At 31.2% G+C, this 15597-nt stretch overlaps 1 protein-coding gene across 1 annotated transcript; it reads right to left on the reverse strand.

Moving 5' to 3' along the window:
* Positions 1-628: 628 nt before the first annotated feature.
* LOC133297323 (putative homeobox-leucine zipper protein ATHB-51) lies at positions 629-2429 on the reverse strand. The gene is made up of 3 exons (XM_061496437.1): positions 2222-2429; positions 1273-1604; positions 629-1090 (listed from the first exon to the last, which is right to left on the reverse strand). Exons 1-3 carry the CDS (start codon positions 2310-2312, stop codon positions 845-847), a joined length of 669 nt encoding a protein of 222 aa, XP_061352421.1. The 5' UTR covers positions 2313-2429; the 3' UTR covers positions 629-844.
* Between the last annotated feature and the right edge of the window lie 13168 nt (positions 2430-15597).

A 15597-nucleotide genomic window follows, 5' to 3' on the forward strand; every position in this document is an offset into this window, starting at 1 on the left:
TTTTTTTTTCTTTAGCTTTCTGTTTTAGCTTACGTGCCTAATACATATTGGAGGGCACTTTGTACATTTGACTTACTTTTCATTTTATCAGTTTTCATCAGAATGAAAGAAATCTTTTCATCCCTTCGATACTGTAAGATGCGCTTTTAAAGATTTTATATTCTTTTCATTTAGATGTGTCAAGTTGTTTATCCGACTAATGTAAATGAGTTGAGGTAGGTAAGTCATTTCTTACCACTAAAATGAACAATATCATGTTGGATCATTTTGAACTTACTCGTGCAGAGCCGTTTTGATGACTAAATTGCTAGCTCCCACTTACAACTCACCTTGACTCTCTTTTTATTTAGCTACGCCCGCAATAATCATTAAAATTAAAATTCTTACTAATTACAATGACTTATATCTTAATCAATGATATTAGCGCATCATTTTTATTACATTGTCCTTATACCACTTTTTGTTATGTAATAAAAAAAAAAAACATCCTAGGACATATTTCTTTTCTGCAAACAATGTGGTGTAAAGAAAATGGAAAAAGTGTTTATATAAACTTATTTCGTGTAACCCAAACACTTTATTTTTAAAATTGCAGAAAATAACTTTACGAGAGAAACGTTAAACCAAAGAAAATTGTAAAATATATAGTGTGCAATCATTGTTTTCTTATCTAAAAGTAGTAAGAAATAACACACTCTGCAACTTAATGGAAACTACCAACTACCTAATGCACGTCGCCGAATAGCTGTTTTTTATGAGTCCTAATTAACATCCAGACAGGTCTGCGTGGATCTTAATGCCAGTTCCTAAAGGGCTATCCCTAAATCCCTAAACCCATTGTAGATTAGGGATAATGAGGCACAATTGACCAGTGGCAGAGAGGCAGTGAGACAGTGTTATAATCCTCCACAGTAAAAGAACAGTAACCCTCTTCAACCTTCTCAAAGTTACTCGTTTCCTGTGGCTTGTTGGAACCACGTAGCGCCTCTGACGTGCTTTCTACTGTTTCTTCCGCAGAGATTTCTGTGTAACCAGCAAATGTTTGCGTCCTAAAAGCTTGCTCTCCGAGCCTTGCCTTCAAATTTATAACCTGCTCAGGCCATATATATCAGCTACAGGAATCAACCCAATTCGGGAAATAAACTAACTTCAAGTTGAGACAAACAAATTAAAGCATAAACAATACTTAATGAAATGTTAGTTATAAGACAAACAAACACACACAGAGAGAGAGAGAGAGACATGTGTAATTAATGTTATATTCCAACCAACCTCTTCTTGAAGCTTTTGGTTTTCTTTCGAGATGAGGCAAAATTCCTGTTTAAGAACATCGTACAAGTGTTCAAGCTGCTTGGTCTTCCACCTTGTACGTCTATTTTGGAACCAAACAGCAATCTGGCGAGGGTGGAGCCCTAGATCCCTTGAAAGCTTCATCTTCTTTTCAGGGTCCAACTTTATATCCTCCTGGAAACTCCTTTCCAGTAACTCACTCTGGTTACTTGTTAACCGCTTCTTCTTCTCCCGGTTTCCACGGTTCATTTTGTCCATTGTGGGGTGCAACATTTGTGATGTCTCGGCCAATGCCTGTTGTTTCACTTCCATTCCTTAACATATACATCAGTGTTAGAGACTTGGTGTCTAAAACAGGAATCACAATTTTTTTTTTATTTTAGGTAGATAACCCGGAGATACCACTGTCACAAAAAAAGATGAGACTATTTCTCATTCGGAGGAAAGGCAATTCCCCTCTCACAACCAAAGAATTCTAAGAATTTGCTTTAGCCAAAATTTGAACCCTCGACCAAAGCAAATCCTTGACCGTTTAGTTAGCTTTGGAATCACATTTTTTAAAGTATATATATTGTGGATGTTTTCTTAGCTGAAATATCAAGTGCAATTTCAAAATATATGCCTTTTCAAGGTTGCCTATTATGTATGTACTGTTCAAAAAAGAAAGAAAGAAACTGGGACAGTTTGCTGGGGATTCAAGTTACTATTCATGTGCAAGACTCTATAAATAGTCAACCATTTAAAGTGGTTAATCAATTATAGACTGGCTGCTAAGGAAGTCACTCTCTCTCTCTCTCTCACACACACACACGGAAGCTAATTGTTTCCAAAATTGTAAACTATGAAGAATAAGAAAAGAAATGCAACTTGACATTCGATGAAAAAGGTCAAATTAATCCTTTGAAGACTAGTGTTTTTCTTGTTCTGTTACCTGGATATGGGTTGTTGTTATAGTTGTAGAGGAAGCTTAAGGAAGACTCTGCTAGAGGATCAAAGGTTCTTGTGCTCTTAGTCCAATCCATGTCTGGCTTCACTTTCGTGTCTCTTCCTTTCAATTATTCTATCGCCAAAATTCGTGTGTCTTATATGGGCTTGAGGGCTTCCCTCGGTTAGGACTTAGGATGGACCACAATGGTAGACAGAAGATAGAAAGGCGTGGCAATGAAGGGTTTCAATATTACTCTCTCTTTTGAAAGCAAGCTAGTCAAAAATACGAAATTATTAATTACGAGAGGGCTTAAATTTAGAAGTGTCCACATTTAAGTTTGGTTCCATTTTCTATGCCAAATTAAAAAAGTGATTCGGTTCAAGCAAACTAAACCAGTTTTAAAAAGTAATTTGGATATTTAACCAATCTGGTTTGCAATTCAGTTTGGTTGATTTAATTTTTTTACACTACTAAAAATAAATATGGTTCAATTCAGTTCAGTTTAGCTTTTTTTTTTTTTAATTTCTTTTTTGAAATTTTCCAGCTTTCATAGATTTTCCGTTAGTTCATCATCATATAATATTAAAAGTTAGCCACCAAAATATATAATATATACGTGCATGCCATTTTCTTAGGTGAAATATCTTAATAGACTTATTAATAACTTTAATATGCTTAAAATTATATTATTATCTTTATTAAATATATTATTTATATTTATTTGTTTATCTTATAAAATTTAAATAAATTAAAATCGCTGATTGATTTATAATAGGAAATAACATCTGTCATTTTAAAAGATATAAGCTTATATCATTTTAGATCCTAACCGTTGATTTCCGTCCATCTACGGTTATAATTTATTGGATCAAAATTATTAATTAATTAATATTAAATTTGACCCATTAAGTTTGACCCAATAGATTATAATCATTGATGGACGGAAATCAACAGTTATGATCTAAAATGATATAAGGTTATATCCTTTAAAAGCATAGATGTTTTTCCCTTTATAATATATTAAGTTGATGAAATATTATGTCACATACATAAATCATTATTGCGCCACTAATTTTCTTTAGTAATTGACAAATAGATTTGATTTTTTTAATTATCTTACGGAATTTTGAAATGACAAAAAATATATATTAACCATAACATAAAGCCCAAGCATAATAAACTCTTACTTCTATATAATAATCAAAATTTTGAGAAAGTTAATTTCTAAAATAACATAACCATTTCAATTTTGTTTTTGTTTTTCTTAAGTCAATTCTGACAAAGACAATATAGACTGCACTATCTAGTTCTTGGCTTTTGTGATGGTTAGACTCACATAGTATTGAGTAGGGTGAAAGTGGGCTGGGCTGGATCAAGCTTTGTCTCAAAAAGCCCAAGTCTATGTCAAAAATTTTAATTTAGTCTGGCCCAAGCCTAGTACAGGTTTTACTGTTAGCCTGACTTGGCCCATTCATCAAAAAATAAATGGCCTGGCCTAGTCCGTTAGCCTGTTAATTTTTAACTTCCAAACAGAACTATGAATCAACTTCACAAAATACTCAAATTCTGTTGCTAAACCAAAATTCACAATTTCAACGTTATAATAGAATCATGAATCACAACAAAACTCATCACAATCTGCATTTAAGTCACTTTCAAAAGCAAAGTGCTCAAACTAAATAACATAAATTTCATCAGATCCAACAAACAAATTCATACTATGTAAGTTAAAATAACTACATGAATCCAACAAATACATCATGATGCTTGTAGTAAGTATATAACATCTCCCAAAAATCTTTTAATATATTTATATACACAATCTAACATGTTGAGATATTGGTTCCTCCTACATAAGAAATAAAGTCAGATTTCTATTAAAATATAATAAAATATAATTGAGTTATAAATAATTGTAATTGATTAAATTTATATTTTTTATTTTTTCTTCAAGGCATACTTATTCTATTTTATTTTATTTAAAATAAATAGTACAATATAGGAAGACTTGTTGGCTTATAGGTCAGGCCTTGTGAAAGTGGGCCTACGGCGTGTTTATTACACAAGTTTTTTCAAGGCCCAAGTTAGACTTATTTTACGAAATATACTAGGTCAGGTTAGACTTGATGTAGGCCGAGCCGTAGGCCGGCCCGACCCAGTTTCACCCCTGAGGAATTAATGAGTGTTGGATTTGTGAATTGGATTTTGTTTCTTTCATAGTTAGTGAAATATGTTAGAAAAAAAATGTTGAGTTAATATATATGGGGAAGGATATTGTGACAACCAAGTTGTGTTACTACTAAGTGACTACCAATCAATCTTACCGTTAGATCGATTATATTGATCCAACGGTTATATTTATTTCCATCTTTGTATGGTCATGATTCCCCAAATTTAAACCTTTATATTTATTTTCACTTTTGTATGATTATGATATCCCATATTTAATGCTTTCACTTTAAATATAGGGAATCATGACCATACAAAGTTAGAAATAAATATAACCGTTGGATCAACATAATCGATCTAACGGTGAGATTGATTGGTAGTCACTTGGTTGTAACACAACTTGGTTGTCACAATATCTTTCCCCAATATATATATGGAAAAAATATTTCTCAAGCAGTTTGAGATAAGTTTATCTCTGCATACTCTAAAACTACGTCGTTTTATTTATTTATTTCTTTATATCAATTGATTCACCTTTGAATGGTTATGATTCCATTTTTCTCTCTCTTCTTTTATCACCATTGATCCATCTCTGTACGGTTATGATTTAGTAGCCGGAGATAAGATTATCTCAAGCAGCTTGAGAAACGATATATATATTTATAGAGGAAGGTTATACTTATAATTTTTTTTTACAACCTTTTACAAACCATATCTTAACACTGTTGATTGACGGAAATCAACGGTGTTAAGATATGATTGTAAAAGATTGTAAAAAAAAAGATTGTAAGTATAACCTTCTTATATATATATATATATATATATATATATATATATATATATATATATATATATATTCTTTTAAAGAATATAATATTACGTTATTTTTTTATAAAACTGTTTCATTTAATATTTAATCAATTATTTTTTCTTTATCATTTTTCAAAAATAATAATTAAATATTATAGTGAAACACGATATTTCAATTAAAAGAACATGATGTTATCTCCTTTAAAAGAATAAATATTTTTGTCGTATTCTATTATGTAATAATTATTTATTAACTATAATTTTGTATTTTTGAAATTAAGTTTCAATTTCAAAAAGTCAAATTATGAAAATTGTACCTGCAAGTTTCATATCGGGGAACAAAGACTGTATAAGGGACGCGCTGTCAGGACGATGCGTAAAAAGGTAAGGCATTTGTCAGTTGGCCCCGAAATAGCTTCCATGGGGACCCTTTTTTTTGTTTTAAAAAACAAAATTGTTTTTAAACTTATCATAATTTATATGAAATAAGTTAATAAATTTTTTAAATTATTTACTCAATATAAAACAAGTAAATATTTAATTTCATTCAATACTTCTTATTTAATTTTTGAAAAAAATATTTACTATTTTAAATGATACAATTTTGTATCATTTTTAACATCGTCATTTTGGTGTGTTTTTTAATTTTTCTTTTTTATAAAATTAGGAAGATACAAAAAATGAAGGAAAGAAAATGCCAAAATATGCCAAAATGACTTAGTTTCTTTAAAAGTTATATCACGAGAAAAGGCAAGGAATTAAAAAATCAATAATTCGAATATATTGGCAAACAGTTATATCATTTGTAGATTATATTTATGAGTTTTATAAGAGTTATGTTGCAAGAAAAGTGATTGTGTAATGTTATAGAGATTCGTTTAGTGTGTCATAATTTTTTTTCCTTCAAAAAGTGTGGACTCCACAAAATGTGTGTGTAGAAAAGTTTGTTGTGTTATGTTAAATGGCAAATACAAACCCCTATATTTATATACTACTCTACTTTAGTTAATGATATCTTATTCATTAGTTAATAAAAGGGGAAGGTTATACTTATAACATATTTTCTTTACAACCTCTTTCAACCATATATCTTAACCGTTGATTTCCGTCAATCAACGGTTATCATTTATTGTAATTTAATATTTAATTAATAAATTTAATTTGCGAAAATCTTAACCGTTGATTGACGAAAATCAACGGTTAAGATATATGGTTGTAAGAGATTGTAAAGAAAATAGGTTGTAAGTATAACCTTCCCCTTAATAAAATGTATTAAACAAGTTACGTGTTTTCGTTTTTAAGAAAGAACTATTAACTTGCTACTCAATTTGTATATTAACTTGCTACTCAATATAAAACAAGTAAATATTTAATTTCACTCAATACCTCTTATTTAATTTTTGAAAAAAATATTTCTCATTTTAAATGTCATAACTTTTTATCATTTTTAATAAAATTATATCGTTTTGATGTGTTTTTTCAATTTTTCTTTTTTATAAAATTAGGAATATAAAAAAAGTGAAGCAGAGAGAATGACAAAATACACCAAAATGACTTAGTTTCTTTAAAAATTATATCACAAAAAAAGGCAAGGAAATAAAAAAATCAATCATTCGAATATATTGGCAAACAGTTCTATCATTTGTACATTATATTTTTATATTATTCTACTTTAGTTAATGATATCTTATTCATTAGTTAATAAAATGTATTAAACAAGTTACGTGTTTTCGTTTTTATGAAAGAATTATTAACTTGCTACTCAATTTATATATATCTCAAGGGGCGTTTGGTAGAAAAGAAAAAAAAAATTATCCGGAAATCTCGATTTTCAAAAATATGATAAAAAAATTCAGTTTATGATAATATCCGAAAATTAAAATTTTAAAAAAATTCAGTTTCTCAGGAATCCTAAAGAATAACGCGTATCAAACGTCCCCTAAGTAGTTAATTCATGAGTTTTATAATTCTTAGGTAACATGAGAAAGAAAAATTTCTTACACACTTTTGATTTTTGTACTAACATGAATCTCAATCATTGACTTTTTTTATCATATAGATTTCATATGAATTTTTATTTCAATGACATAAGAATTCTCTTCTCATGTAATATAAGAATTATAAAACCCTTAATATATAAACTTTATTAGTTAATAATTGAAATATTAGTAATATTGAGTAACGATACTTATACATCACTTTATATATTTTTCGATTTTTTTCATGCTGACATGAATCTTACTCTTGACTTTTTCTGACATATAAGTTCCATATGAATTTTTGTTTCAATGACATAAGAATTCTCTTATCATATAATATGAATATTATAAAATTCTTAATTTATTAACTTTATTAATTAACAATTGAAATATTAGTAATGAGTAACGATACTTATACATCATTATATAACAAGAAACGTTTATATTCCAAAATATGTTTTTTATTTTTATTTAAATAAATAAAGTATAAAAATGATTTAACTATTTTGACGGAAAAAATTATTTTTCAGTGTCAATTGATGTAAAAAGTTCCAACTAGAAAAAAAAAAAGCATTATCCGTTGCCCACAAGTCGGTTTTTTTATCCTTCGGATCCAGAATTCAAGTCATATTATCGATTTAATTTTTTTTGACAAATTATTTATTAATTGGACACGGCTAAAATATGCGTCTTATATTGTATTAATTTTTATCATGATGAGTAATTTAAACGCATACACTTTTTTTTTATGCATGTTTCACTCAAATTAAATTAATAAATAGTTTGAGAAAATAACTAAGCGAATAATATATCTTGCATTATGCATCATAAGCATAGTTATCAAAATCGAAGTGTAAGATCGAGATGAAGTGGAAATTTATGAAATCGAAGTGGAAAATCGTAAAATCGGTGAGATCGTGCGATCCCACCGTTCCAGCATTTCAAAGAAAAAACAAATCCAAAAAATCTAGCAACCAAACCAGCGACCCAGAGTGGATTAAAAGGTTAAAAAACTAATTTCATTAAAGTAGAAACCCTATTTTTGTGATTTTCCTTTCGTTTGAGATTTTCCTTTCGTCACCAATGTGTGACCGATCTCTGCAATATGACCTTCTCTTACTTTCTATAATCGCTGGTTCTTAGACTAGTTATGCATGTCCTGCAACCTTCAACTGAGTTCATCTTTTGTTTGGCCGTCTACTGGTAAAGTGACTTTTCAAAAGTAGGTTCTGTACTTTTATTTTTTTTATTCTTTTATTCTTCCACCTCTTGATTTATGTGGTCTATATTCACCGTATTAGTTTTTGTTTTTTCATATTAACTCACATGGTGTCAAAAATGCTGATTATTTTTTCATTTTTCAATACAAATTTTGACTTTCAATCTTTTTTTTTTGTATAATTAATAATAATAATAAATTAATTATTCTTTATAATTTGAAATTTTTAATTAAATGATGATTTGGATTAATGGTTATTGTATATATTTGAATTAATTATTATTGTATAATTTGGATTAATTATTATCATATATATGTATAAAATACAATTTTATATTCATGTTATTTTAATATTATATATGTACAGATACGATCTTACAATCCGTGTCGATCTTACGATTTATGATTTTTTTATCACCTCTCGATCTTATGTAAGATATCGATTTTAACAACATTGATCATAAGGGAAAAAGGCTCAAACAAGTCAAATAAGTTCCAAAATTGCAACACCCAGGAAGAAGAGAAAAATTTTAATGCATCGGCACCGAATTCGGTATTTTTTTTATTAAATAGGAATTTTTTTAAAATTTATAGAAACATATAGAAAAAATATGAATAAAAAGAATGTTTTCCTATTTTGTAAAAAAAAAAAAAAAAAAAAAAAACACCGAGTTTGGTGCTCTCATACATGAAAATTTTCTCCCATACAGAGATACTGCCACCTCTGTTGTACATATAAAAGACAAATAAAGGATGATAAATAAAACAGAAGTTGAATTCATCTCTGTTCATTTAACCCTATCTTCTTTCGCCTTAATTATGACTTGGACAGTGTTGCAGTGTGCTATCTCACTTGTACTCCTTCTTCTGTCTCTCTATCTGTGCATAAAGTTCGGATCTAGGTTCCCTTAGTTTAATATATAGAATTTTGAATCTTTGATGCAATTGAATGTCTAACGGGGCTATTTTGATTTATAGGACTGCGTGCTTTTGGACTTTTTTGGAGTACTTACGATATATAAGGAAAGAATTTTGAAGCGAATGGTGAAAGAAATGGATAAGACAAAGGTCATCTTAGAATGCAAGTTCACATGATCAATTGGAGTTGTTTTGTTTGTTTATTGATTCACGTCCCATGATAACAACACCACGTACATGCTTTTAATAGGGAGAGCCTTAGTTCTGGCGTATGGATTGGACACTGCCAACAAATAATGAAACACTGGTCTAATGCCTAGTTTCAAAAGGGAAGATCATAGAGTGCCATTAATTATTACTCCATCAATTAAGAGGTACATGAAATTTTTCTGTACTATTCTTTATAGTTTCTATAAAACTTTATCTGCTAATGCAAAGAGGAATTAATGATTATTGTTGCATATTTTGTGTGTAGAAAATAATGCCAAATATATAGGAATCCAAGTGGTATAAAAATAGCATAACTTCATAAAATACTGGTTGCTGCTTTAGGCTTTGTTCAATATTCCATGAGGTCAATAATTTTAGGGATTTTGTTTTCTTCTGTTGCAGGAACACTATTCCTCCTTCCTACACGTACATAGGATTTTGTACCAACTTTTCTTTTTAAATTTTTTTATTTTAAATGATGGCCCCTACTTGTTAATGTCTCAGTAAGAAAGCATAGCTTCTCCTCTGCGACAGATGAAAAACATTTCCCATAATTTTAAATGAAAGATAGCAGGGTGTTTATTTTTTTATTTTTTTGGTAAATATCATTTGTTATCCAAAGTTTTAATGAGTCTCACTTATTCGATTTTGAATTTGAGCCTCCTCACTCTCTTCAGAAATGGGGACTCTAAAGAATCAAACTCACTATCTTTTAGACAGGTTAAATCCTAAAGTTGACACCACTAGATCAATAATTTTAAACAAGGATATCGAGCTTCGACTTTGTGGAATGAAAGTTCCTCCTCTTTTTAAGTATATATATATATGCTGACCGTTGAGTATGGTTTGTGTTAAAAGTGTTAACTTAGTTACAAGTGACTGATGTCTACTATTAAAGAAAGAAAATAAATTCTGCTTAAGCTTGAATCTCCGTGTTATGTATGTTTGGCCGTCAATACCTCTCATTCTTATTATATTTTTAATACTATTACTGAGATAGTACACATTGAATGTTAAATAAATAAATAAATAAATAATCTCTTGTTACTATAATTAAGCATATTACATCGAGTGATCGATCGAGGTTAAGCATTACGTTGGATCTATCTGAACGAGGGATCAAGTTAATTTCGAAGTTAAATAAATAAATTATAGGTGCCAGTATTGAACTAGATCGAGCTAGGTTGTTGAGGTCCTGGTGGGGAACACATGTATATCTAGTTAGAACTTAACTGGATCGATCCCCAACCCCAACTCATTGAAATTAAAAAACCAAGCCAAATGGTTATTTTCTTCCAATTTCCACGAGAAAGATCGAAAACGATAAAATGACCTACCTAGCTAGCTATACCTAAAAGAAAGATAGGTAGAGAGATCGAGCTTCTTTGATCTCATGAGAGTGGTCCTTAATAAGATGGCTATGAAATTAACCACACATTTGAATGAAGCTATATATATAATATATCTGCACAAGAGTTTTGAAACACTGAAAAAAAATCTGCTGCCTGCAAATTGTAACTTACGTCATAGTTTGGCTTTGACGTACCTTTGAGATCGATCTCGGTGTGGTCCTGAACTAGTTGGTTGGTTAATATTGTAAATTTGAAGTTTATGAAGTAGTAAAATGTTTCACTCAGTGAAATTTGTAAAACTACTTCCCTTACATATTGCCACATATATATAGATAGATATATATATCTCACTACGTACGTACCTAATTAACTAGTTCTGAGAGTGAAACAGAAGCGAAAGGTAATAACTATACGTGACTCTACGCAACCGGCGCCGAATATATGGTCATGGACCACTGCCTGAGTACTTACTACTGAAATGCCACACTGCATAACAATAATCAAATTAAATACTATTTTTATACTGTATAAAAATAGTATACTATTTTTAATTAGTGTTTTTATACTGTATACTATTACAGTTACTATTTTTATAATGTATTTATGAAATAGTAATAAAAATAGTAATCAAAAATAGTATTTTGATTATTTTAATTGTCTTAGTGTTTATGTTATTTAAACCGTAATAATAAAATCTATTTAGTAAAATAATGAATTTGTAATTAGTGTTTTAATTATTGAAACTCTAATATTTTATAAATGCCTGTTTTAATTATTTTATAAATTCAATTATTTTATAAATTTAATTACTGTTCTAATATTTAGTAATAATTTTTTTTAATTACTTTTTTAATTATTTTATAACTTCAATTAGCCTTTAGAATTATTGAAGTCTTAATTAGATCCATTCATTTTTTATTTAGGGTTTTTTTGGGTTTAGGGTATCCACTAATTTTAATTGTTTTATCATTTTTGTTTTAATTAATTTAGTAATTATAAGTTATGAAACCTTAAGAAAAAAACCTACTTAGTTGAATAGATTACATGTTAGTGAAATTATTAAACAGTAATTATACTTATTGATTTAATTAAATATTAAGCATAACTAGCTAGTGACTCTTAAACAGTAATGAAAATAGTAAAAAATAATATTAAACAGTAATGAAATAAGTATTAAATATTAAGCATAACCTACGTGAGACGGGGGTGCAAAGGATCCGTCATTCTTGCTGACGAGTTTGGAAAGAAGCAACGCGTCACAAAATTTGGCGTGATCCATAACACGTTGGATGCGTCACAATTCTTGACAGGATCTACGTGTCACATATGATTTTGACACTGAACGCGTCATTCAACTTGACGGGACTGTATGAGGTGATGACATGACTGTTGGTCGCGCCATGCACTGTGAAGGCACTGGTCTTGTCAAGTTGACCAACGTGTTTAACTGCTATAGTCAAGAAACACATTTCAAAACAGCTTTGAGTTGGAAAAACTTTTATCAATTGTTACTAGTAGGGTCGTTTTGCCCTTACATTAAATAAAAATACAAAGGACCTTAGGCACAGCAAGCAACATTATTCAAATAAAATTGAAATTTAAAATAACATTGATCTTATATGTATTCTTCCATCCCCTTCTTGTGTCCCCCACCTTTCCCACTATATATATATATATATAGTTCATTTCTGTGGTCTGACCAAAACCACAGGTTCAATATTATCTTGAATTTCTTTTTTTCTCATGAAATTGAACTATGAAATTCTTTTGGATTCAACACCGGTCGCCGCTAACCCGATAAATTCTTTTCCTTTTCTCCATAATCATAATTGTTTCCTATATCTTTATTTTAATGAGTTGTTATTTACTAAAAATTAAAATAATTGTTAAAAAATATAATATAATATAAAATCATTAATGTGCTCTTGTTGTAAATAGTAATTATGTAGTCATTTATTAGTAATTATGTAGTCATTTATTTGTATTAAATAGTAATTATGTAGTCATTTATTTGTATTTATTTAGTCCGTTACTTGTATATTGGGCCAAGCCCATTAGGTCAAAATTAGGTCAAGAAGTCTCTATAAATAGAGACCCCTATGTACAGATTCAAATACGATTCAATAATATTTCAAATACCATTTTATTTCAAGTTGGTATGCTCTCGATCCTGAGGGCTCTGCTTCCGCGCCTATTGTCTTTAGAACAAGAACATTTTATTCTTTTTGTCTCTCGCTGCCATCAGCCGCCACCGGATTTTTTTTTCCGGGGACCTCTTGGACCGAGAAGATCTCTGTTATACTGGATCTCTGTTACTGTTCATCGTCTCCATTATTCTTCATCACAAGACAGCATCTGTTCATCACAATTGGACCCTTTCCCGGTGGTTTTTCAACTCCGAACAGACCCAGAAAGAACCGCGCTCACCGAACGACGTTGCTCCAGAAATTTCAAACCGGACGGCCACCGCACGCACCCACACGCGCCGCCCCTTCAACCGCGAGTGAAGCCCACGCGCAGCCAATCTCACCGGCGCGTGGCGGCGCGTGAGATCATTTTTCCGGATCGGACCACCGCGATCTTGATCGTCCCTTCATCCTCTTTCTGGATCTGTGCTCCTCTCTTTGATCGGACATCGTTTGGTATTTATTTGTGATTTTTTTGGCTTCTTGGAGCTTTTCTTTGACCATTTTCTGTGCAGTATGGCCTCTTCTCAAAGGAGTTCTTTTTCAAAATTTTATGATGGTACCTCTTCTAGACCTAAGAGAGATGATCGATGGTGTTCTTATTGTAAAAGAACAGGTCATATCAAGGATTTATGCTTTCGCCTTTATGGAAAGCAATCTGTCTTAGAAAAGATGGCAAAGTTGCGTGGTCAAGCGCATTTTACTTCCTCTGAAATAACTCCTACACCTAATAAGACCCAACCTGCATTTCGTCCAGATGAGTTGGAACGGCTCCGAACCATTCTTGATTCTATGAGTAAGCCATCTGATACTAGTGCTTTGACTATGACTGGTATGAGCTCCAAAACTTATTCTTTCCTTTCTTCATGTAATGATTTTAAACATTCTTGGGTTGTTGATTCTGGTGCTACTGATCATATGGCTTGTTGTGCTGACTCCTTTACCTCTTATCATCCTACCATTGGAACTCATACAATAGCCGTAGCTGATGGCTCTCATACATCAGTTGCGGGATCTGGTGACATAAACTTACAGCAGTCCTTACATCTTAAGGATGTTCTTCATGTTCCTAAACTCTCCACGAATCTTCTTTCTATTCATAAAATTACAAAAGATTTGAATTGTACTGTAACCTTCTATCCTACCCATTGTGTTTTTCAGGATCTCGCCACGGGGAAGACGATTGGTAGTGCTAAAGAGCAAGGTGGGTTGTACTATCTGGTGTCACAATCTCCTGCAAATAAAGTAACAAATCACATCTTGATCTCTCATGGTCAATCAACTGCTGATTCTTTGATTTGGCTTCATCATAAGCGCTTAGGTCATCCTCCATTTAGTTTACTCAAATCTTTATTTCCGTCATTGTTTTTGTCTAAATCTGTTGAGTCTTTTCATTGTGATGTTTGTGAATTTGCTAAGCATCATCGTGTGTCTTTTCCTTCTAGTATTACTAGGAGTGTTGAACCTTTTGATCTTATTCATTCTGATGTTTGGGGTCCCTCTAAAGTCCCTCATGGTTCTGGAAATAGATGGTTTGTTTCTTTTATTGATGATTGCACTCGTGTAACTTGGGTGTACTTAATGCGTGAAAAGTCTGAGGTACCACAACTGTTCTTTCAATTTTATAAAATGATTGAGACCCAGTTTGGTAAAAAACTATCGTAGTAAGTTGGCTATTAAACCCTAGGGCTATTAAATGTGTATTGTTACATTTGGTTATGTTCCTTCACCAGAAATCTCATCAAGAAGGTCTAATCCTTTACCTATGCTACACCTGGTCCTGTTCCTCCTGTGTCTGTTTCTCCTTTGTAGTGCTATCACTCCTGTGATTGATACATCAAGTACACCAGAGGAAAGAATGACACCTTTTTCAGCAGCAACCTCAATCGTCTGAACCACTGGTAAGTCCTGAATCTCATATTTCTGATCATGATGTTAATACTTCTGATGACTTACCCATTACTACTGATTCTGATGATTTACCCATTGCTCTTAGAAAAGAAAAAAGAGCTTGTCCTAAGAAATCTTGTCCCTGCTGTCCCTCTTGTACTCAATACCCTATCTCCCAGTTTGTTTCCTCTGCTAATCTTTCTGTGCAGCACAAAAGCTTTGTTTCAGCACTAGACTCTATTGCAATCCCAAAATCAGTACATGAAGCCTTGAAAGATAGGAATTGGGCTCAAGCCATGCAAGAGGAGATGAATGCATTGGAGAAAAATAAACATGGGAGGTTATTGATAGACCTACTGGAAAGAAAGCAGTAGGGTGCAGATGGGTTTATGCCCTGAAATATAATTCTGATGGAACTCTTGAGAGATACAAAGCTCGATTAGTTGCCAAAGGTTACTCTCAAACCTATGGCATTGATTATGAAGAAACATTTAGAATGCTTTCCTCAATGGTGAGTTAGAAGAAGAAGTCTACAGAAACATCGGAAATTAAAAAAGGCCTTGTATGGATTGAAGCAGTCACCTCGTGCCTGGTTTGAAAAGTTTACTAAGGTTATGATGACCTTAGGATATAAACAAAGTCAAGG

The sequence above is a fragment of the Gastrolobium bilobum genome, unplaced genomic scaffold, assembly GCF_033153095.1.
Source record: "Gastrolobium bilobum isolate Gb01-03AN ecotype WA unplaced genomic scaffold, APGP_CSIRO_Gbil_v1 utg3796, whole genome shotgun sequence".
NCBI classification, from domain to species: Eukaryota; Viridiplantae; Streptophyta; class Magnoliopsida; order Fabales; family Fabaceae; genus Gastrolobium; species Gastrolobium bilobum.

Bases quoted from the DNA above. Each gene is read 5' to 3' on its own strand.
- LOC133297323 (XM_061496437.1), bottom strand. From the start codon at position 2,312: ATGGATTGGACTAAGAGCACAAGAACCTTTGATCCTCTAGCAGAGTCT. The intron at 1,605-2,221 runs GTAACAGAACAA...GTATATGTTAAG, and splicing joins TAACAACAACCCATATCCAG to GAATGGAAGTGAAACAACAG. The intron at 1,091-1,272 runs GTTGGTTGGAAT...TGGCCTGAGCAG, and splicing joins ACCAAAAGCTTCAAGAAGAG to GTTATAAATTTGAAGGCAAG.